The 24,682-nt window shown below is 39.6% G+C and overlaps 1 protein-coding gene across 5 annotated transcripts; it reads right to left on the bottom strand.

The window, feature by feature from the left end:
• Nucleotides 1-1,187: 1,187 nt before the first annotated feature.
• LOC138708207 (ERI1 exoribonuclease 3-like) lies at nt 1,188-16,318 on the bottom strand. Of its 5 annotated transcripts, none has more exons than XR_011334625.1 (7): nt 16,258-16,318; nt 13,494-13,636; nt 9,053-9,187; nt 8,678-8,884; nt 4,132-4,228; nt 2,792-2,934; nt 1,188-2,690 (listed from the first exon to the last, which is right to left on the bottom strand). XR_011334625.1 is itself a non-coding variant. In XM_069838520.1 (6 exons), exons 1-6 carry the CDS (start codon nt 13,839-13,841, stop codon nt 2,843-2,845), a joined length of 741 nt encoding a protein of 246 aa, XP_069694621.1. In that variant the 5' UTR covers nt 13,842-13,873; the 3' UTR covers nt 2,706-2,842. The 5 variants fall into 5 exon arrangements, 1 of the variants encoding a protein (XP_069694621.1); XR_011334627.1 differs by lacking the exon at nt 16,258-16,318 and adding an exon at nt 16,131-16,257; XR_011334626.1 differs by lacking the exon at nt 16,258-16,318 and adding an exon at nt 15,918-16,249.
• Between the last annotated feature and the right edge of the window lie 8,364 nt (nt 16,319-24,682).

The raw sequence follows: 24,682 nt of genomic DNA, 5'->3' as shown, positions 1-24,682 counted from the left end.
GCTGGAAGTTAGAATTTATAGAACAGTTATATTACCGGTTGTTCTGTATGGTTGTGAAACTTGGACTTTCACTTTAAGAGAGCAATAGAGGTTGAGAATGTTCGAGAATAAGGTGCTTAGGAAAATATTTGAGGCTAAGAGGGATGAAGTTACAGAAGAATGGAGAAAGTTGCATAATGCAGAACTGCATGCATTGTGTTCTTCACCTGACAGGAACATTAAATCCAGACGTTTGAGATGGACAGGGCATGTAGCACGTATGAGCGAATCCAGAAACGCATATAGGGAGTTAGTGGGTAGACCTGAGAGGAAAAAGACCTTAGGGGAGGCCGAGACGTAGATGGGAGGATAATATTAAAATGGATTTGAGGAAGGTGGGATATGATGGTAGGGACTGGATTAATCTTGCTCAGGATAAGGACTGATGGAGTGCGTATGTGAGGATGGCAATGAACCTCCAGATTTTTTAAAAGCCATTTGTAAGTAAATATAATTTAAATTATACAGTAAGCATATACGAAGATACATTATACACATACATTACATATAGGCTATTTGTTATCTCGTGAAACCAAATACATGCATGTACCATAGCTCAAAGTAAAAACCTTAATGTTGGGAGTTAGTATGCTAACTTCCTGTAAGTGAAAGTGTAGCAAGGGACAAAACTTCCCAGTCCAATGTAGGACTGGAGACTTTCCCGGCATTCTATACGGAATAACTCCTCTCAGGTTCTAAGTCAGGAGAGTTGGATTGTTGCTTCCAAGCTTTTGATGACTAGCTCTGCCATCTCCTTCAGGGATTGAATCTCGGCTGGAAACCCGAGAAGAGTTATTCCTTCCCATTCCACTTCTTCTTCCCCTCACACACAAGAAGGTTTCACGAGCTAACAAATGACCTGTACATATGTACATTCTTTAGTTTGCACGCACACATCCATGCACACACGAACGTGTTAATTTTTAAATATGAATACATCTTCCTGTGCCAAATAATTATATATTTGAAATTTTTTTCCTCCATTTCTATCTTCCCAGTCACCATACTGTAAACTAGGGTGACCAGGTGTCCATTTTTTAACAGGACTGTCCGTTTTTACAGCCTATTGTCTGCTGCCCTGTAGAAAATATGAACAGGATGCTATATGTTTTTTTTTGTTGTTGTTGTCCCTTTTCCTAAGTTTCTTAAAAAAAATTATGTTTTCGTAAATCCCGTGATTTGTTCTAAAATTACATCGAGTAGTATAAAAACTATTAAGAGGTGGAGTGAAACATTCAAAGTGATCATAAATGAAGACCTTAGTTTTAAGAACGTTATCCAGAATGTGACTTTTGAATCAGCAATTCCTGTTACCAACACATCTTCTGGAAGTGTTTTTGTTAATGAACTCTCTTTGAACTTACGAGGGAAACCAGCTTTCTGTTAAAACTGTGAAAGCAACATTGATTGCAAAATGTCATTTTAAATAGGCTATATTTCTTGCATCGATTTCTACAGTTTTCTGAAGAAAAGACTACAATATTGGTGCAGATAATTATCCTGAGCCTGGAGTATGTTATATTATAAGGCATGTAGGGCTGACTGTTAATTACTTCGGAATATGTATTATATGTCTTTCTCGTGTTAAATTGTACCATATCTGGTTAACATGTTTTGGTCTGCTATCGGCCTTCTTCAGGGTTGTTGCTGGTCTTGGCACCTTTTGTTTTGTTTCCTGTGGGGGTGTGTTTGTGTAGTGTAATATGGAGACAAAGAGTGTGTGTGTTCTGAAATTGAGTTGTGTGTTGAGAATTTCATTTGGATGTGTTTTTGTGTGTCTGTATATTTCATATTGTTCTAGTGTGTTTAGTTTCTGGCTTTTTGGTTGGATGTGTAGAATTTCCATGTATGTGTTGATGTCTCTGTAGGTGTGGTTAGCATTTGTGATGTGTTCTGCATATGTGGAAATGTTTTGTAATTTTGTTATGGCTGTGATATGTTCTTTGTAACGTGTTTGAAATGATCTGCCTGTCTGTCCTATGTAGAAGTTGTTGCAGGTGTTACATTTGATTTTGTAAACGCCTGTGTGGTTGTATTTGTTTTTTTGTGTTGTTTGTGTGTTGAGATGTTTTGTAGACATGGAAATTCTACACATCCAACCAAAAAACCAGAAACTAAACACATTAGAACAATACGAAAAATACAGACACACAAAAACACATCCAAATGAAATTCTCAACACACAACTCAATTTCAGAACACACACATACTCTTTGACTCTACATTACACTACACAAACACACCCCCACAGGAAACAAAACAAAAGGTGCCAAGACCAGCAACAACAGTTCTGAAGAAGGAAAATAGCAGGCCGAAACATGTTAACCAGGTACGGTAAAATTTAACACGAGAAAGATATATAACACATATTTCGAAGTGATATAGTGTTAAAAGTTGTGTAATCAAGATGTATATAGTATGTTAATTACTGTAACAAATTGCTGGCTGGCACGAAAAAAGGCAGACATAGATAAAGTGTTGAATCATGCCAGCTTGTAATGAGAGTCCCGTTTTTTTATTTTGAAAATCCGGTCACCCTACTGTAATCCTCTCCCTTTCATTATACTAAAAACACCATCCATTATGTTTTCTTAGGTCTTCCCCTTCTTTTCTTCTCAGTTGGAACCCATTCTAAACTCCGACATACATAACTAAAAAACACATAATAGGAAAAAGTCATTTTTATTATGAATCAAGTATGATTCTGACACCATTATTCCACATTCTGTAAAACAAAAATGCTTTAAACTACCTTTCCAGCAATCAGGTACTTTTATAAACATTTTTCAGTAATCTTCACACTTTATTTATTCATTTTCAAGGAGCTTGTTTCTTCCAAAATATATCCCATGTCCATCAATGCTTTCAAAATTCTTACAATGTTATGGCAGTCATCTGCATAAAAGAAATATAACGTAAATTAACATTACAAGATAGTCAGTAATAGTCACTGTCATTGCCACATAAAACCGTTAGTAAGAAGGCATAGAAGAGTTTTAGAAAAGTATATTTCAGGTCTTGTTCATTACACAGGACTGATATTATAAAATTTTAATATATAAATTCAGTTATATATGAAATGAATGATATGTTAGGAAGTTTTGATGGAATAATATATTTTCTTAATAGAAAAAGTTTCAATTCCAGGGTCAGCATAATAATGGATTTTACTCATTTGAAAGCCTACCTCCGACTATTGGATGACAATTACTTCTATTGTGGGTGAAGAAAAGTGATATTTTTTTCATTATAACACCGAGAAAGATTTCCAAGCTTACAAATCTCCTGATCAAATGAGTATTAGAATTTCTTCACCTAAAGGTAAGGCAGCTTGGTCATTTACCATCATTATGAAAGCACGAAAGCTCTACTTCCCTGTATTCCTTAAATACACACAACATATCTTTAACTCTCTTTTTAGCCTGCGTAGGTGACATTCCTGCAATTAATTTCATAAGTACACAGCACTATTTACAACTTCAAACAAGAAAGCATCATTAGGTAAAATGTATGGAACACCCACTAACTACAACTAATTTTGCCTTCAAAACTTGTCTATAATGTATTTTCGAACATTTTCTTCAGAGCAGTCTGGATAAAACCAATCAATGATGAAAAAATGTCGAATCAAAATGAAAGAAGGAATACAAATTTTCAGAGGAACTGCTTACAGCCATCTTGATCACACAAATCCAACAGAAAACCGATATCTAATATGTATACTTTTCAGCTAAGTAGTATCGACACAGATCTAACAAAATAAAATATACTGAACTCTGAACACTGGTAGTCACTGTCTCATCGGAAAATTGTAAATTATGTTTTATTTAAAGAAGATCGCAAATGTCGAGGTTATATCAGCATCGCCAGTGTGCCGGAATTTTGTTCAGCATGAGTTCTTTTACATGCCAGTAAATCTACTGACATGAGCCTGTTGTATTTAAGCACACTTAAATGCCATCGACCTGGGCCAGGATCAAACCCGCAACCTCGGACACAGAAGACCAGCACTGTATCGACTGCGCCACCCAGGCCAACTGTCTCATCGATTCTTGATCCCATCTCCCCACACATATGATAGCGGTATCTTACCTATTCCACTATGTAATCTTCCTTCATGTTGGAGATTTAATTTTGTTAACATGTCGATTATTCCTCTTGGAAAATAGCCAGTTGCAGCAGCAAAAGCCTATGAAAAGAAAGTCATTTTTCAGATAGCAAGTTTTAATATGAGGAGCATTGATTCAAAACGCATTTTCTCCACCCTTTGAGAAATTTCTGTTTGAAGCGTATTTTTGTACATTATAATGTGGGATATCAAATACATAAACAGGTTATTTTCAAATCGTAATTTCTCCCAGCGTAATATGATATAAAAACAGGAGACTGGTTCAGGAAGAGTTTTCTCCGCCAATGTGTTTGGATCGAAACCCAAATTCTTTATTACAAGCAGTGCAGAGAGCTTGTTTCCTGCTTGCACATGCGTGATGAAGTCTGCTGTTGCATATTACTACTGACAATGAGTCATTCACTCTCCATGTGTTAAGTATTTAGTATGCTACATAGAGTACAAAATAAATACATATACTGGACGTAGTGTATACCCGTTTGAGCAAGCTTGTGTTCGGGGGCAGTTCCTACAAATAACTAGTTCGCATTAAATGGAACACAACAAAGATTCAATAAAATTACAAAACCAATACAATTATTACAAAACAGGGATAATTACGAAGATAAAAGTAGAGAATAAAATCAAGAACAATATAATTTGAAATGAATAAATAGTATACTGAAATTAAGAAAAAGAAAAAAGGAAAAGGAAACATGAATACAGAATAAGCTTACTAAATAATTTGCTTAATTTTATTAACATAAAATAATCTAGATCAGGATTTATTACAAAATACAGTTGTATAACCCTGACTATAATTTATTCCAGTGGTTGTGTAAGATTTAAGTTCAGGTAAAGGACATATCAAATTTCTTCTGATACAATAAACATGTTGTTCTTTTTTATATCTCTGACGATTTTTATTAAGAATATCAAGTGTTTGAACAAGTTATTTTAAAATGCAAGAGATCGGTGACATGAAGAGTGTGTTTTTGACAAACTCCCGGTGTAATAATGTGCACATTGGGTTCCAAATGGAACCTACATTCCTCTGTGATGATCCAGCAAAAAACTCATTCAACTATCTTGAATCAAGGTGTGAGAATTGAGACTATTCCTCCTGCAGTGCCCAACATCCCATTACACAGTAAGGTTTCAAATCTTAAAATATATATATATATATATATATATATATATATATATATATAGGTAAGAGATCTGCTGAAAAAACGACTTGGTGATAACTGGATGAAGCCAGAAGAGTAAAAACTATTCGCTAACATTCTAGTTCAAGGGAACGAAACTGATGAATCCTTAATCCAGATACTGTAGATGATTCTCTTCAGTGTGACTGTCTCTATGAAGAGAAAGGTCTTCATCGAATTTAAGCAGTGTAATGCCCACTGCTTACTTTTTTATATTTTAAGACCTTTAAAAATTTTGATATGGAGTCCAAAAACGCTTTTTCAATTCAGGCAGACCTATACAAAATAAAACTGTTCATTTTCCTTTAACTAGTTTTGTGTTATTTGTTCATTTGGATCAAAATGCTATATACTGTAAATTACAGATTTCAATGTCTTTCCATGGTCCTTAAGTTAATTTATATTTCTTCTGTTGCAGCTTCAAGTTACTTAAAAAACAGTTTCCTGAAAAAAAAAATGCTTCAGTGGAGAAAATGCGTTTTGAATCAATGTTCCCCATATATTCTTTATATACGTCACTCAGAACTCGAATTACAAAGAAGGATGAGCAGCAGATGAAGTCTTACTCCTTACATTAAGCATTTCTCATCAGTGCCAAATTTAAATCACACACTGCTAACCACAGTCTGAGATTGCCACTGGCGTGGTCTAGGTGTAACAAGCAGGACTCAATCTTTGAGATTGCCACTGGCGTGGTCTAGGTGTAACAAGCAGGACTCAATCTTTGTGATTGCCACTGGCGTGGTCTAGGTGTAACAAGCAGGACTCAATCTTTGTGATTGCCACTGGCGTGGTCTAGGTGTAACAAGCAGGACTCAATCTTTGTGATTGCCACTGGCGTGGTCTAGGTGTAACAAGCAGGACTCAATCTTTGTGATTGCCACTGGCGTGGTCTAGGTGTAACAAGCAGGACTCAATCTTTGTGATTGCCACTGGCGTGGTCTAGGTGTAACAAGCAGGACTCAATCTTTGTGATTGCCACTGGCGTGGTCTAGGTGTAACAAGCAGGACTCAATCTTTGTGATTGCCACTGGCGTGGTCTGGGTGTAACAAGCAGGACTCAATCTTTGTGATTGCCACTGGCGTGGTCTAGGTGTAACAAGCAGGACTCAATCTTTGTGATTGCCACTGGCGTGGTCTAGGTGTAACAAGCAGGACTCAATCTTTGTGATTGCCACTGGCGTGGTCTAGGTGTAACAAGCAGGACTCAATCTTTGTGATTGCCACTGGCGTGGTCTGGGTGTAACAAGCAGGGCTCAATCCTTGTGATTGCCACTGGCTTGGTCTAGGTGTAACAAGCAGGACTCAATCCTTGTGATTGCCACTGGCGTGGTCTAGGTGTAACAAGCAGGACTCATGCTTTAAGATTGCCACTGTGTGGTCTAGATATAATGAGCAGGACTCATGCTATGAGGACTTTACAGGAATGAGGTTTGTTTCTAAATACTTGAATTCTGTGAAACTACAAGCATGACTATCCTTAAAAAATATTTGCCAACAGTTAATATGAGGGCAGAAAATTATAAATTAGTTGATCAATCACCACAAACATACAGAAACCTTTGTTGAAAATACACTTTCTCCTATCACATTTAGATTTTTCCCTCCAATCTCAGCCATGTTAGTGTTGAAATGGCACCAAGGAAGATAGAAACCCAATACACTTGCAAATTACTATTGTAAACTAATTCCTCAGAAAGAAACCATTGCCGCATTTTCCCTCACCACAAGAAGTATTCGGACAATGGGGAATTTCGAGTGGGGAAGGGAGCCATCTGTGAGGAATGAAGGAAGGAGGTGTAGGTATCCACTAGGCCACCATGACAGATGCTAGTAAGATTTCAAATCTTTCTCCCGTGTTGTCACCTCAAAAGATTCAGGGGGCAACAGAAGGGGTAACATTACCAATGAAGTAATGAAAGGGAATTATGGGTAATAAGTTGAAAGGATAACACTGTTTGGTGTAATCTAGGACTGCATAAATATTCGAAAGTAAACAAATCATGTATGTGAAGTGAAATTTTTCGATTCTCCAATAATTCGCCCTGGATCTCTCAGAAGAGTGGATTATGCAATTATTGTGTGTTAAATTTGAATGACGAGGTATGTGTTCGTGAAGTTTTGAGGACCGGGAGACCTGCAACGAACATGGCAGAGCTACAGCCTTACTTAAAAACATACAGCTAAATATTTTTTACTGTTGTGTTGAAAGCTTTTGCAAGCAGACAGTAAGACCATGTATGTGTTCACCAATATATATATATATATATATATATATATATATATATATATATATATATATATATATCTTGCAGAAGGCAATGATTACAAAAAAAATTTGTGCATCCTTAGTTCACTTCTGAAGAATTACTGAAAATTCAAATATCCACAACAAAAGAAACACACAACTGAAGTTAAATTGACTGCAATGCACAGTATGAAACAGGATGGAATAGGAGGTTGAGCTGGAAATCTTTTTCACATATGTTATGTTGTTTCAATTGGATCACAATTTGTTGTGACGAATGAATTGCTACAGAAATATATTTATTTTTTCTTCACCCATCTAAAAAATGTGATATGCAATTTAATAAAATCTGTGCATGTGGGTGCTAGATAAATATTTGAAATCTCCGCAAAAATACCTTATGAATTACAGTCATACTTGTTGTTCAGTGTAATGATATAACGTACAGTATCTAGGCCTAGCAGTCTAATGTGTCAGTAACTGGTAGTTACTCCTTTGTCAAAGTAGCAGCATGTGAAGCTAATATTATTTCTATCCCACAGATGCGACCTAATGTTTTAGACAAAAATTTTGAGTCTTTATTTTATATATCAGCTAATTGGGACTTTTGGCAAAGCAGGAAATGGTAGGCCTATTGAATGTTTTTCATCATTTAGATTGCTACTTCATATTAACAAGTATTTAATAAAACTCTCTCTCACATGTGCCAACAAATGAGATAGAAGTGACAATATCAAGAGCGAATCCTTGCTTTCCTTGCTTCCATTGAAGATATCAGGGGCGTATTTTGCGGGCTACCGGGGCTACCAAGGAAATTACAAAAGAAAAAGTTTATAATATAACATAATGTAATAATTTTGTATTATTAGTTTTACCATAGTAATTAAAATTAAAGTAATTGTTAGATATATTTTGTGTAATAATAGGGTCAGCGGTAGCCCAAACCCTTTAACCAGTATACGCCTCTGGAAGATATGCCAGTCACCTAGTATCAATATCAGCAGCAGAAGAGGCAAAAGAAATATAAGAACGAATAGATTTGTCTCTGAATAAGAAGCATAAAATAAGAATTACCTTCTTAACATTTATCCAACGTCTCATTTCACAAGGTATATCCATGTTGACCTGTTTGCATTGCTTTGGCAACATCACTTGAAGGTCCCAGTCACCACAAGTTACAAAAATACTTTTCTGATCTGGTTTCCATGATCCATTCCTCTCCACCCACTGTTGAAACTGAATAAATCTTTCTTCGAAGTAAGGTTGATTCTGAACCATGTCCTGCGTGAATTGACAACAAAACCAACCTGTTACAGTGTACAGAATTTTAAAATAATTTTATAATGTTTTCTTCAGAGTTACTTTCAACATTTTCTCTAAAAATATAATGTTATAGTATCGTCAAAATCAATATAAATTAAAAGCAGCAGCTTATTGTGTAATTATTACCTGTATAATTCCAGTAAGTTCAATGCAAAATGGTGTAAGTATGGGATTTTCTTTAGGCTTCACATACTGGTGAAAGGTGTCTTCTATTGCACATGTCTGGCCATTTACTTTTATACATGGGAATTCTATAATTTCCTGAAAAAGAGAGAGAGAAATAAATACAACACAATCACTTAGATGATTCCTTTGTACTCAGAAAATTGGTGTTTGTAGTAGAAATAATTTCTTATATAATACTTTAAACTGCAATGCCTATTCAGTGCTGAAATTCAACATGGCCATCTGGGATACTAAGAAATAAATAACCATGATACATTATTAAACCTTATATGCACTTTTAAGTTTTCACAGTAAATGTGATCAGAATCAGACTTTTGAGTATTCCACTGCATTCCGGAACTTGACATTTTCAACGTTTCGAAACTATATACAGATCCCACCATCAGGACAGATAGTTAAGACTCTGTTGGGTTCATTATGCTGCCTACTCGGATGACTGAGCCATTTTTTTTTTTTTTCATATCACGTCCTCAAGAGAGGAAAGTTATATAGCATAATAATTTCACTCTTTTCCAAAGTAGCTGTTCAAATTTTCTAATATTATCGTGTGTTTCCTCCACAGTGTAAGTCGTTATTCGAACAATGAGGGATGCAGGCAGATTAGATGAAATCCTGAGATACAGAATATCAATATTAGGGATAAGAAAAGCGTTATGGAGAAATTAAATCATATTCTGGAAAACATACTGAACTGGATTGACACAAAGAAGGCACTGCAATACCCTTGCACAAATTACATAGAAGAGTTACATTATCAACAATATCAGAACACAATTTAAGTTACACTGAAAACTAAAATAACAGCAGATAAGGTAGTACAATGCTATGCTCCAACAGAAATTGCAAAACACGAAGATAAAGTCTTATAAACAGCTACACACAAATTAAAGGGAACTAAAAGAAAGGTATTTCCACAGTAAAGAGCGACCTCAATTTTGAGGCAGGTGTTAACAATGACGGTAGTGAGATGATAGGTAATGTGGCTTAGGCATTATCAAAAATAATGGTGAACATGTTTTGGATCCACGTGCAAAATTTCAATCCAACGACAAGAGGTACAGAAGCTGCCATTAAGATCTCATAGGTATCTTGTAACTCCAGGATTCAGAATGAAATGGATTGTTTTGTTTTAAGTCGAAAATTTAGATCCACATTAAAACAAATGAGATGGAGATAAGAAACAAATTTGAAATGAGTAGTAGGAAGTTTAATATTAATCAATTAAAAGATAAGATCTCTTGAGTTTCCCTTGGAATTAAAAAAGAAGTTTCTCATTGTTATCATAGCAAGACACTTCAGAAGGAAATCTGATCAAGTATGGGAAATAATTCAAACTCCACAAGTTTAAACTGGAGAAAAAATATTAAGACCAGAGTAAGGAATGGAAACACTTGGATTCTGTGGTTGCATTCTCAATTGTCACCATACAGAATTGGCGATAATTTAACTATCAAGCTCATTCGGGGAAGTAAATTCAGTCGATATATAGTGACTCAAAAATTAGTTCGTCTCTAAATTACGTTTTAAAAATTGATTTATTATTGATTTTTTTTTTTCAAAACACTGGAATAAAAATTTTGGGGGGAGGGAAATCACATGTAGAAGATTGCCAAAATCTGTCAGCAAAATCTGGCAACAGCATTGAAGCAATCAAACACAAAAGCAGATGTTATGCCAAATCTAAAATCTTTGCGGTTGACACATATTGGAAGTAATTTTGTTTCTTGCTTTCTAATTTCAAGAATTGTAACATCTCATTAAGCAATATTTAAGTAAAATCAGTGTTGTCGTAACTAACGTTACATACGCGTAACTCACGCCACCATTACTCAAGTTACATACGTTCAGATTTCAAAATAATCTAGACTCTTGTATAATATCAACAATGCATTTATTTTAGCTGTGATTGAAGATAAGGATGAATACAAAGAGGACCAAACAATTTAAGAAATAGATGTGATTATTAACACATCTATGAAAAAGATAGGCTATTTTCGTGACTCACATAATGCGGCAGATGATTGTACTTTAACTCTCATTAAGTAAAATAGTATTGAAGTCTAAATATGTCATAACTAGGGCTCGGAATTTGAGGACCTAAATGTTAGAAATAATAGTGAGTACATATAATTATTTGTATGTTAAAATATGTAAGGTAAGCATCTGGTTTACACGTCTTTGTAATTCAAAGAGTCTTTGCTCAACACATGGCATTTCAAATGAAAAGAATTGTTTTTATGTGTAAACCGCACCACAGATTTTGTTATGTGTGGGGAGGGTGCTGTAATCTACCTTTTGTTTACGTTTATTGTCGAAAAATTGTGAACAAATTTCGGAGTCAATGTTCACCAGGCGTAACAAAGTACTTAGTGATAATGAGGATTCTACCTGAGCTAGCGGGAATGTTTGCTTAGCTTGAACTATACTACGTTGCAATACTAACTTTTAGGTCTTCAAAATCCGAGCCTTAGTCATAACTTATCTTAGGTCACTATCTCTCTGATTACAATAATATGTATATAATATAAACCTCCAAACCAATTTTGCACACTGAAATAGTTGTTTGTAAACAGATATAGCAAGCTCTAATAATCATCAAACTAACTCGCGGGAAAATACAACAATAACGCATTTCTATACCTTGACCAAAACTACTTCCGATTTGACAGTTTACAGAGAAAGGGGAGCAGTGTTGTCATGTTGCCCATCTTTCGTGTAAACGAGCGCGCTGCCGATAGAGTGCAGTAATGAACAGCTGACATGAACACATACATTTCTAACCAATTTGCTGAACACTAGGCATTAAAACTTGTGTATATTATTATTTTCATTAGTTTATTATAATTAGTAGTAGTAGTATTCTTCAATGCAATACCATTAGAAAAGCATCAAAAGGACTGTAAACTGTAAAAACAGGTTTAAATTTAATACAAAGCCTCTGCTTTTACGAGTGTCGGTATTCTTCAATGTAATATTGTTAAAAAGACGTTGAGAAAATTGTAAACTATAAAAATATTTATGATTAAAAATCTGCACTGCTTTTTTCTTTTCCAATATCGATACCAGTGCTCTTATTAATTTTAACACAAGCAGCAGTTCTCATTACGACTTGCGACAAAGGTAAAAGAGGCCCGCCATTATCTTTCTCCCTCTCAAAATACTCTCTTACATAGCACATACCCTCTCTGTCGCTTGACTCTTTAACGAGGCATCTTGTCCAATATTCTTTGTTCTCCGCCTGCCTTTCCTTCCTTCCGACATTGCACAAATCACTTGTTTAGAAACTCTCGCAGAAACTATAAAATGCACACTAGCCACACACTTCACCAATGACAACGAAGATAATACGTGTAATATAGTTTAAACACAATAATTATCGATACACTAAAACAATAATACAACTAAATAATATTTTAATTCACACAAAGCACGCGCTAACCAGCCAACTCAAAATCATTCCAGGCGACTGTATTCACCACTAGGCCGTGGTATTCACGTGCAATTTGTAAACATAGACAAGGCAACACCATCCCGTTACCATGGTTACGCGTCTCTCGTGATTGGTTGATTTGAATGGTTGCCATGGTAACATGCTAAAGGCGCCATTTGTCAGGTCGGAAGTTGTTTTGGACAGACCATAGAAGAAAATAGGCTATATTGATGTTGTGAAAGTTCACTTAATGTACTTCAAGGAAATACAGAAATTTCAGACAAAATGATCATTTTAAAATTCAATGCTTTTGGCCTTAATTTCGTGGAATGACCTTTCTACATAATTCTGGGCTATCTGTCACAGACCTCAGGGTTATTAGTCACAGACCTCCTTTTGTCATTTGGTTAACACCTCACGAAATTCTCTCTTAAATTATCCCAAACCTCAGCTCGCCACTACCACACATAATGCACTTCTTTAACTTATTTATATTATTCTTTCATTTGCCCCTCTCATTTTTCAGATGATGTCACTACTGTTATTGCTATTAGGATTAGCCCTGAAAGGAGATTTCGCAACTTCTAAGAAAATGGCGTGTATTTAAGACAAATTACCATATAAATATTCATGTTTTCTATTTATTCCATGGATTTTGTGTGCGATAGTGGTGACATAGTGAATGAAAAAAGTGACCTCTCTCATTTTATACATTATAAGTGATTGCAGTACATTTTTCATGCTGGAAAGGTGTAAAATGTTGCAAATTGGTGTATAGTGGTGTGCAATGGGTGACTGTACGTGACTCATATTTTCTTCTCTTTAATATTACTAATTTCGCACCCATTGTCATAGAGGCATAGAATGACTCAATTAATAAACATAATTAAATGTAGAAGTTAAGCTATAGAAATCATGTGTAGTGAGAATTTATTGCTACTTACGTATTACCTGAGGTTCAATTGTGCTTCCTTTTTCACATGTAGCTTCAAAATCCAACACTAGGAAACTGTTATATTTCTGCATCTGTCTCCCTTCTTTCCTTAATATCCTACTGAACCAGAATGATCCTCTCCCAGAAGAATATGACAACACTGCAACAACAATGCCAATGTCTAATAAGGTACAGATTTTCTCCAATTACAGTTTCTCATACAAAAAATATTAATTGGGTTACTAAACAAGTAATGATCGGAGTCAAATTTAGTTCTATCATTGGAGAATACGCTTACAATGCTCTATGTGGTTTCCTTTGGTGGTACCAACAGTCGCAGTGGAGGGCACAGGGTTGCCATACATGCGACTATTTTGTAAGGTTGTACGATGCACAGCCTAATGTTGAGTCATACACGTGTTCACATCACTATTTTCAAATTTCTTGAAAGATAATGAATGAATGAATGATTTTTTTACTTGGTTATTTAACAATGCTGCATCAACTACTATGTTATTTAACATTGATGGTATTTGTGATAGTGAGATGGTATTTGGCGAGATGAGGCTGAGGATTCGCCATAGATTACCTCACATTCTCCTTACAACATAGGAAAAACCCCAACCAGGCAATTAGCCCAAGCGGGAATCAAACACACACCCAAGCACAACTTCAGATCAGCAGGCAAGCGCCTCAGCTGACCAAGCTACGCTGGTGGCTTGGATAGATGAATAAATAAACAAGTAAATAAAATAAATAAACAAATAAAGCCCTATATAATGTAGTGGCCATAAAGAGTGATGTATTAACTACAGTATTGGCAAGATCAAGTATATCGTCGTTGATTTTATGAAACCTCCTTCGTGACAATGCAGAGCATAATTTTTTCAAGAGGAAGGAAAAAGTAATTACATATCAATAGGCCTACAGAAGAATATTAGATAATTCGGTAGAAAACGTTGGTGAATATGATCACATCATCAAGCATCAGTGTAGCTATTGACGTTTAATTATTTTTTCTTTCCCCAGAAAAATTATGCTCTGTACTGTCACATTGGAGGTTTCATAAAATCAACGACAATATATTGCGACACATGCAAGATTAGAAATCTACGAACATAATATAATAGATTGTGACACACCTGCAACAAGAAAGAAAGGAAAGGCATTAACAGTCAACAGTGCAAATATAAGAATCGAATCAGCAGAATATAGGTGTTGTATCATAAATTAAAGCTATGCACAGTACAGCAGCTTTGAAAAATACAGCATTAAAACAACATTTTATGAACAACTAGGTTAGTTAACGTCAATGGAAAACCTCTGAAAAAATAACCCAACTAGGCAACCAGTGCAGCTCCAGTTCAGCAAGCAAACATCAGAAAGGAGATTTCCAAGGACTACGATTCAAGACAGCTTCTATTACACCAAATATTTTCTTCTTTAAGCACATGAGACATATACATATACATGTATGTATGTATGTATGTATGTATATATATATATATATATATATATATATATATATATATATATATATATATATTTTTTTTTTTCACTCACTACTTAGTTATAAAACTGAATATTTTCTTTGCTCGAAGAGACACATACCCGGCCCCGGAACAATTTTTCCCTTGAAATTATTCAAGTCTGCTACCTGAAAGCTAGACTGTATTATTTTCCACAATCAAAACTCCTAAATATTAAAATAAATGAAATAAGTTAATATTAATTAAATTAAATTATATAATAAGCTAATATTACTCCATTTTTATGTCTAATTCCCTCTTAAATAGCATACGGGTCCAACGGATCCATGTTATGTAAATGTGTAGGAAAAGTAACTCATGCGTCCTAGGGTTAAGGTTACATTAGTCATGCATCTGAGGTAATATTAGACTTAATGTAAGATATACAGTATACTATGGATATCATTGAGAACATAAACCCATATTTTCAACATTTATCAAACATATTATATAACCCATGTGGCGCTTTTGAAAGTAGTGGTAATTGATGTTACATTTGTCACGAAAAACTCAAATTTTTCAAATTTTCGAAAAAAGTAAAAGTGAAATTGAAAAATTGGGAAAAATTCTGTAATAAAAGTTAGACCAATAACAGAAAGAACAACTTCGTTAATAAAGCTCGTTGATCCTACTAAGAAAACTAATATAAACATCCGTTTTGGTGCGAGGATAATTCGTTTAATATGTATTGAATACATTATTTAGTAAATCACTAAATCACCACGTTTACGTAATTAAAAACCAAGTGAAAATTAACATGGCACATAAACTTAAAGTACGGGAAACTAATATGTAATAAAAAAAAAAAATGTATACCATACGGAATATTTATTGGGAAAATCTTAAATATCGCTACCAGTGCCTAATATATGCCCCGTGTATAATTAAAAAGTTATTCCAGCTCTTACGTACTTTCATTTCATGACATTACACAACACAATCTTCTGACGTCCACGAATCTATAAAGTATTTTCCTTAGCTATGTAGTTATTTAGTAGTAATATGTTAGATTATACATTAGTAAGTCTATGGGTTATACGAGCGTTGAAGTACTTCCAGTCTAGTATATATACAGTCGCGAAGGTCAATACGTAGTAAATATGCAAACATTAGGTAGTTGCTCACCACTAAGATCGCTAATAACGCCTCATTACAGACAATGCGAAATAATACCGGCACAGTCTATTGTTTCTAGCACCCTCAAAACTCAAGCTTCGTGACTGTATATAGTAGACTGTGGTACTTCCCTTACCGCTTCGCTTCCACACCTTCAGCTGAAACAGCTGTAATACCAACATAACTTTGGTGACATTACTAAGTTTCACGCTAGTGTACACTAATGCTATGCCTTGCATCATGATCTAGGCTTGCATACAAGAGGACTCCTCTTGCTTGCATATTACCAATCTGTGTTAGGTTATGTTTTCTATATACGAATCTGACAGGTTAGGTTAGTTCAGGTTTTTATTATGCCTTGCATATACGAATCTCTGCAGGATTTTCATTCATTGACAATCGACGCGAAAGTAAAAACCAACACAAAAATCGACAGAGAATGTAAGACGAACTGTATCAATGCTAACAGTGTGTGCACAATAAATGTCGCCAAGAGAGCTATTGAGCACTCACCACGTGGGAACTAAATTTGGCAACTCAATCGTTATGTCATAAAATCCTCTGCATGTGTGTGCATGTAAGTGCAACAGGTCTACCACGTTATGCGACATCCCTGATCACAATATTGATCTGAGTCCAGTTGTTTTCCTTTTGCAGCACTGATGTCATGTACCATCTTTCAAGAAAATTGGTTAGGGTGGAGTAGTTTATTTAGAGACGTCCTAGTCGCTAAAAACACGAATATTTCAACGCCTATATTAACGCAAATCCAAAAATTGAGGCTAAACTAGTGCTGAGTTTGTTCCTCATACTCCGCTTCCACATTCCACACCTTCGGCTGTCCCCAACATAACTTCGGTAATATTACGAAAGTTTCACGCTATGCATTGCATATTATGCTATGCAAAGTCTGATCATTTTATTTTTTTTTTTTTTTTTTTTTTTTTTTTTTTTTTTTTTTTTTTTTTTTTGGTCAGTAATAAAGTAATGTAATGGCTGATTTTCCGTTTTCCCTTCTGAAACCATTGGACCAAACTCAGCGCTAGTTTCCCTTAACATAATTACAAAAATTCTTTAGCTACTAAGTTCTAATAATATATATATGGTTTACTGATGAAGTGATTAATGAACACGTCTGCACTCTATCGAAACACACCAATGAATGACTTCTAACATTAAAGCAACTACATTGTATAGGTGCACCTTACACAATTCAACTGTTTTGAAGATGTGGATACTGATCAGACCTCAGTGCCAGATATAACAGTGTGGTGATAATAATCTTACCTTCAACTTGTTGATTTACAGCTAGGTTTCCACAGTTGTATGAAATGCTACCTTCTGCTGAATCACTACTTTTTGACTGGTTGTTAGGGTGGTAATCTTCGTCTGTAGTATAGATTTTTATTATACTAGCTCTGCCTCAGTGCAATGTCACAGTTTGCGGTGAGGGCGAAGAGAGGTAGCAAAAGTTTGCAAGGCTTTAATGTTCTGATGTCCACAACCAAGATAAGCCAATGGAAATTTAATGGTCACTCACTGGCAGAGATACAATGCAATATCTGTATCATCAATTATGTACCCAATATTTAGAGTATCTTCCAAACATGATTGATCTTCTGGAATATCAATCAAAAGTCTTGCCACATCTTTATTTGTAAGAGACTGCTGACGTTCCTGTAGTCACCATTGTGACATTTCCTTTAGTGGAAGTTGATGTTCCATGCTATTCGATCAGATATGCTTGCTTTTCAGAGCATTGTGCTCAAACCATAACAGAATAGTAAGATATGGTCATTCAGTTAGTTAGAATAATTATACAGAAATTCAGTCTGTTGTATTCAAATGTTTTACTAAAATTCTACACATGATTATGAACCCAACTGAATTTTAAAACTGAAGTGCAAATCTGTATTGCAATATTACAATATTAAATATTATGGTGGTCTAAATGAAAGATGTGGAAATTATAGCTGTAATGAACAATAACTTACAAATTAATAACGCTAATGTAATATATATTTTATATCTTACATGATCTAGAAAATAATTTTAGGAAATGTTACAAAACTACAATATAATGTGAATTTTATTAGTTACAACAATGTAATTTATTCGTCACAACAATAATTCCTTTCTACAATTCACCTTAAATGCTCTCGTCAACAATTGGATCTTCACTCAACACAGTATTCGTTATAGCACTCCACCGACGACAATGACAGTTTACTTGGACTATTACGCACTACAATGAACTGTTAATCTTAACTAATATTTACAAAGCACTATTTACAAATCAGAACTACCAGTTCTCAGTTCACAGTTCTTCTATCTCAGTCACTCGAGTTCACAGTATCTCGAACCACAGACCTTCAGAGACAGTTCACTGTACTCGAACTCAGGTCCCTCCAACTGCGGTCCACTGCACTCGAACTCAGGCCTTCAGATGCTGACGCAGTTGCGAACGCACACTCGAGTCGAACTCCGGTACACAAGACTGGCTTGCTTGCTCTGGCTTTCTCACTGACTGGCTCACTAATCAACTGAACCTGGAAAACTGCTGTCGTTCCTTCGCGTCCGTAATTTATAACCACAGCGACGTAGCCTCGAAGGTTCCACGCGTCTCTAGAGATGGCACTCCAGAAAAAGCCAGAGCCCTCTCCTCTCTACCAGCACCAGATGCGCGCGCACTCTCGCTCCACTCTCTCGCCGCGTTGGCCCTTTCCCCTCTTCACCACGCACCTGCTTTCTTGCGGGACGCTGGTCGTGAGTTCGAATCTCATGTCGCTGTCACATTGCCCCCTCCTTAGGGCTGCTCGTCCCGGGCAGTCCCTTGGTAGGCTGCTAATCGGTCCAGATGCACCACCATCATCTTCCCTCGAGGTTGTCGCTGGATGCGGTACACCACGTCGTTGATCCGGGTCACCACGCGGTATGGTCCATCCCAGGCACGCTGCAGCTTTGGTGATTTCCCTTTGGTCCTGGTAGGTCGATACAGCCACACCAAGTCGCCCTCCTGGAATCCTGCAGAGTTGGCTAATCTGTCGTAGCGCACCTTCATCCTGTCGCTGGCCATCTTGAGGTGCTCTCTGGCCAGTTGGTGAATTCCATTCAACTTCTCGGTGAGTTCTGCCACATAGTCAGTCGCTGGCTGGTCGGCGCTGGGTGGCGTGCCAAACAGCAGATCACAGGGCAGGCGCAGCTCTCTCCCGAAGACCATGTTTGCTGGTGTCATCCCTGTTGTATCGTGGACCGAAGCTCTGTAGGCCAAGAGGAACAGTGGGACTCTGGCATCCCAGTCTCGTTGATGGTTGGACACCACCTTCCGCAGATGCTCTTCCAAGGTTTTGATGTAGCGTTCCACCATACCATCGGACTGTGGGTGGAGGGGAGTGGTCCTGGTTTTATGCACCCCCAGACGCTCGAACAATTCTCCCATCAGGTTGGATTCGAAGTTGCGCCCCTGATCGCTATGCAATTCCCGGGGCACCCCGAATCGGCAGATGAAGTTGTCAAGCAGCGCGTCGGCCACCGTCGAAGCCTCTTGGTTGGGAATCGCGTACACCTCTGGCCATTTTGTGAAGTAATCCATGGCGACTAGCAGGTAGCGGTTCCCGCGATCCGTGACCGGGAACGGTCCAGCAACGTCGATGGCGATCCTCTCAAAAGGAGCTCCCACGTTGTACTGCTGCATGGCTCCCCTGCTGCGGGTCCTTGGTCCGCGACTGGCTGCACAGGTGTCGCATCTTCGGCACCATTGTTCCATGTCGGTTCTCTGATGCAACCAATAGAATCTCTGCCTTAACTTGTCCAGCGTCCTGTTGGCTCCCAGGTGGCCTCCAGTCACTCCAGCATGAGTCTCCTCCAGCACTTCCTTCACCTTGCTCCTGGGCAGGACAAGTTGTTCTATGCGGGTCCTTCCATCGGCCGACTCCCAAATCCTCTTCAGGATACCGTCCTTGACAGTGAAGGATTCCCACTGGGCCCAGTAGCTCTTGTAAGTGGTGCTATGGTTGGCGATATCGGCCCATACTGGTCTCTGGCCGGACTCCACATCACGCAGTAGCTGTCCAATGTTTGGGTCCTCCAGCTGCTCCCTCCTTATGGTGGCGTTATCCCATCCTGGGCTCGGCTGGGCGGCAATTGCTCGGACTGCGTGGGCGCCATCCCGCTCTTCTACTTTCAGGCAGTGTTTGCAGCCATCCGGGCACGGACGTCGTGACAGGGCATCAGCGTTGGAATGTTTCTTCCCTTGTCGGTGTTCAGAGGTGAAGTTGTACTCCTGCAGACGTTGAACCCAAAGGGGGGTCTGCCCCTCCAGATTCTTGAAGCCCAATAGCCAGGTGAGTGCAGAATGGTCTGTCCTCAGATGGAATTCCTGGCCATACAAATATTTGTGGAAGTGCTTCAGGGCTTCCACAATGGCAAGAAGTTCTCTACACGTCACACAGTAGTTTCTCTCAGCCTTGGATAGTGTTCGGCTGAAGTAGGCAATCACCCTCTCTTGCCCGTCCTGTTCCTGAGAGAGTACTCCGCCAATGCCTACGTTGCTAGCGTCCGTGTCGAGCGTGAACTTCCTTCCAGGGATGGGATATCCCAGTACAGGAGCAGTGCAGAGCGCCTCTTTCAGCGACTGGAAGGATGACTCCGCCTCGTCTGTCCACTGGAATTGTCGTTTCTCCTCGGTCAGCTGGGTTAGAGGCTTAGCGATGTTGGCGTACCCAGCTACGAACCTTCTGTAATAAGTGCAGAGGCCGAGAAAGCGGCGCAGCTCCTGCTTGTCCCTCAGTCTCGGCCATCCTCTGACGGCTTGTAGCTTCTCCGGGTCCGTGGCCACTCCGTTGGCCCCTACTACGTGTACCAAGTAGTTGACCTTCTTCTGGAATAGATGACATTTCTTCGGGTTCAACTTCAGTCTGGCTTGTCGCAGTCTCTCGAACACTTTCCTCAGGTTCAACAGCTGTTCGCCGAAAGTCTTGCCCACCACGATGACGTCATCAAGGTACAGCAAACAGGTGTCGTATGTCAGGCCTCTCATTACGGACTCCATTAGTCTCTGGAATGTAGCCGGAGCGTTGCAGAGGCCGAACGGCATAACGGTGAACTGCCATAGTCCCTGGCCTGTAGAGAATGCCGTTTTCTCCTTGTCCTCAGGATGTAGCGCCACCTGCCAGTATCCTGACTTGAGATCCAACGTCGAGAACCACTCTGCTCCGGCCAGGGTGTCCAAGGTGTCGTCAATTCGTGGAAGCGGAAAGCAGTCCTTCTTAGTGACGTCATTCAGTCTTCTGTAATCCACGCAGAAACGCAGGTCCCCATTCTTCTTCTTCACCAGCACCACAGGTGATGACCAAGGGCTGTCGGATTCCTCGATGACCCCTCTTGCTTTCATGCCCCCCAGTTGGCTGTCAATCTCCCTCTGTTTAGCTAGAGGGACGCGTCGAGGAGGTTGTCTGATTGGGCGAGCATTTCCGGTGTCGATGCGGTGCTGAACTTTCTCCGTTCTCCCATAGTCGTTTTCAGACAGACTGAATACGTCCTGAAATTCTGTCAGTAGATCGTGGACTTGTCTTCTTTCTCTTTTGCTTAAATTCGCCGGCAATTCTCGAGCCAGCTCTTTCAGTGATGGGTCTAGATCTGGACGTGGTCGGTGACACTCCTCGTTATCTGCTAGAGACGTCACAGACACCACCGGCTCGACGTTACCTAATACAGTTCCACTAGGCACCTCCTTGTCCCGATTGGTGACATTCAGGACCCTCACCGGTACCACGTTCTGATTCGGGAGTAGGGATCTGGCCACATAAACCCCATCTATCGCAGTTGTTTGAGAATCGAGGAGCAGGTTTCTCTTAGGTTGTCCGTCCAGTCTTGCCGTCACCACCATCTCGCAGCCTGCCGGGATTGTCACATGATTCTCCAGGGTGAGTCTGCTGGCCATGGGTTGGTCTTCGACGTCCCTCAGGAACACTTCATCCTGACCAAAACGCAGGATACGGCGCCTGACGTCCACCGTTGCATCGAAGATCCGCATGGCGTCGAGTCCCAGGATGACGTCTTCAGTGATGTTGGCGACGAACACCCACATCTCCAGTCTCCTCTTTCCCAATGTCAGATCCAGGAAAACCTCCTTTTGGATGGGCAGGTTCTCGCCTGAGGCAGTACGTAGCTCATACCGGCGCAGCGGCGTCCTCCCAGGTAGGCCACGCACGACTTCCGGTCTGGCGATAGTGAGCGACGCCCCGGTGTCTACCAGTACTCTGCATGGGCGGCCTCTTATCCATCCGTCAGCAATCAGCCCATCGTCGCATCTTCTGTTAACCGTCTTCAAGATCAGCCGAGGGGATGGTGATGACGGCGCCGACGTGCCCCTCATTGCATCGGCCCCTTTTAGTTTTCCTGTTTGTGACCAGATTGGTCACAGTCCCTCCTCAGGTGCCCAGGCTCGCCGCAGGACCAGCAGGTAGGCAATCCTCGTCTTCGTCGCTCGGGTGATTTCGGTTGACGCTCCTCGACGTCGGCCGCCGCGACGCTCCTAATCCGGTGCGATGCCGAGACGTTCGCAGTCAACTTGGCTGCCTCCATCCTGAGGGCCGCCGCCAGAGCTGCGTTGATGGTGCGATGCTCTGCTAAGAGTAGCTGTTGTCTTATTTCCGGGTCTCGAACTCCGCTGCCGAAGGTGTAGGCCGCCTCTCCAGCGATGAAATCATTAGGTAGGCCCCTGAGGGCCTTATGGGCAAGTTGTTCCACCTCCATCGCGAATTCTTGCAGGGACTCGCCTGACTGTTGGACCCTCGTTTTTAGTTGGGTCCTAAATGCTGCAGCAAGTTGATGGTCACCATAACGTCCCTCCAGGGCCGCCATTATCTCAGCGGCTGTCCCGTCTTCTGGAACGCTGTGAAGAATCTCCGACGCCTGTCCCTGAAGCGCGGCCAGCAGCTGAGTAGTTTTCTCTGCCGGCGTCCACCCATTGTGCTCTGCGATGGCCTCGAACTGGCGACGGAATATCGCCCAAGACGTCGTACCGTCGAACTTCGGCGTCTTGACGTTGTAATGCCTGGCTGAGGGCGATGGTTCCACATGGCCACTACATGAGGTCCTCAATTCTGACGTCGATCTTTCCACGGCCCGTTGAACTTCCTCGGCGATTATCTGTTTCTGTTCTCTAGCCTGGCGATCCACCAACGCGAGGATGTGCTTGTTTTCTACAGCATGTTGGTCCATCAGCACACTCGTTTCCTCTTGACGACGTTCGAGAGCGCGAATTTTGCCGTCAAAATGGTCTACATCCTGTCTCAACTCGGCTACTGTCTCGTTTATGGTTGTAAAATTCTGGTTTAGTTTATCCAAATCGGCCTTAAGTTCGTCTTTCACGATGGCGACAATTCCATCTACGTGGGCCGAAACGCTTTCAATTTGCGTAGTGACGTCATCTTTCACTCCGCTTATGTCACTTTTCATCTCTGTTTTCACTTCACTTATGTCACTTTTCATCTCCGTTTTCACATTGCTTATGTCACTTTTCATCTCCGTTTTCACATCACTTATGTCGTTCTTAACCTCACTGATGTGCCTGTTCATGTCGTTCATGTTATCTTTTACTTCACTAATGTGCATGTTCATTTCTGCTTTCATTTCTGCGATGGCTTGCAGGATCTGCTGTAGGTTCTCCATTGTCGATAATGTCCCGATTCTGACACCAATGTGAATTTTATTAGTTACAACAATGTAATTTATTCGTCACAACAATAATTCCTTTCTACAATTCACCTTAAATGCTCTCGTCAACAATTGGATCTTCATTCAACACAGTATTCGTTATAGCACTCCACCGACGACAATGACAGTTTACTTGGACTATTACGCACTACAATGAACTGTTAATCTTAACTAATATTTACAAAGCACTATTTACAAATCAGAACTACCAGTTCTCAGTTCACAGTTCTTCTATCTCAGTCACTCGAGTTCACAGTATCTCGAACCACAGACCTTCAGAGACAGTTCACTGTACTCGAACTCAGGTCCCTCCAACTGCGGTCCACTGCACTCGAACTCAGGCCTTCAGATGCTGACGCAGTTGCGAACGCACACTCGAGTCGAACTCCGGTACACAAGACTGGCTTGCTTGCTTGCTCTGCTTTCTCACTGACTGGCTCACTAATCAACTGAACCTGGAAAACTGCTGTTGTTCCTTCGCGTCCGTAATTTATAACCACAGCGACGTAGCCTCGAAGGTTCCACGCGTCTCTAGAGATGGCACTCCAGAAAAAGCCAGAGCCCTCTCCTCTCTACCAGCACCAGATGCGCGCGCACTCTCGCTCCACTCTCTCGCCGTGTTGGCCCTTTCCCCTCTTCGCCGCGCGCCTGCTTTCTTGCGGGACGCTGGTCGTGAGTTCGAATCTCATGTCGCTGTCACAATAAGATAAAAATTTGTCATTACAGTAGCGTACCCAATATTTTAAACTGTCAAAATTACCACTATTACAGTTCTAGTGTCAACCTGTAATGTGGGCTTCCCTTGGTGTTTAGTGGGAAGATGAGACTGTCATCTATAAAAT

This window comes from Periplaneta americana, chromosome 10, assembly GCF_040183065.1.
Source record: "Periplaneta americana isolate PAMFEO1 chromosome 10, P.americana_PAMFEO1_priV1, whole genome shotgun sequence".
In the NCBI taxonomy this organism is placed as follows: domain Eukaryota; kingdom Metazoa; phylum Arthropoda; class Insecta; order Blattodea; family Blattidae; genus Periplaneta; species Periplaneta americana.
Note: the sequence above shows the minus strand (reverse complement) of the source record. Positions and strands in the feature narration are given on the sequence as shown.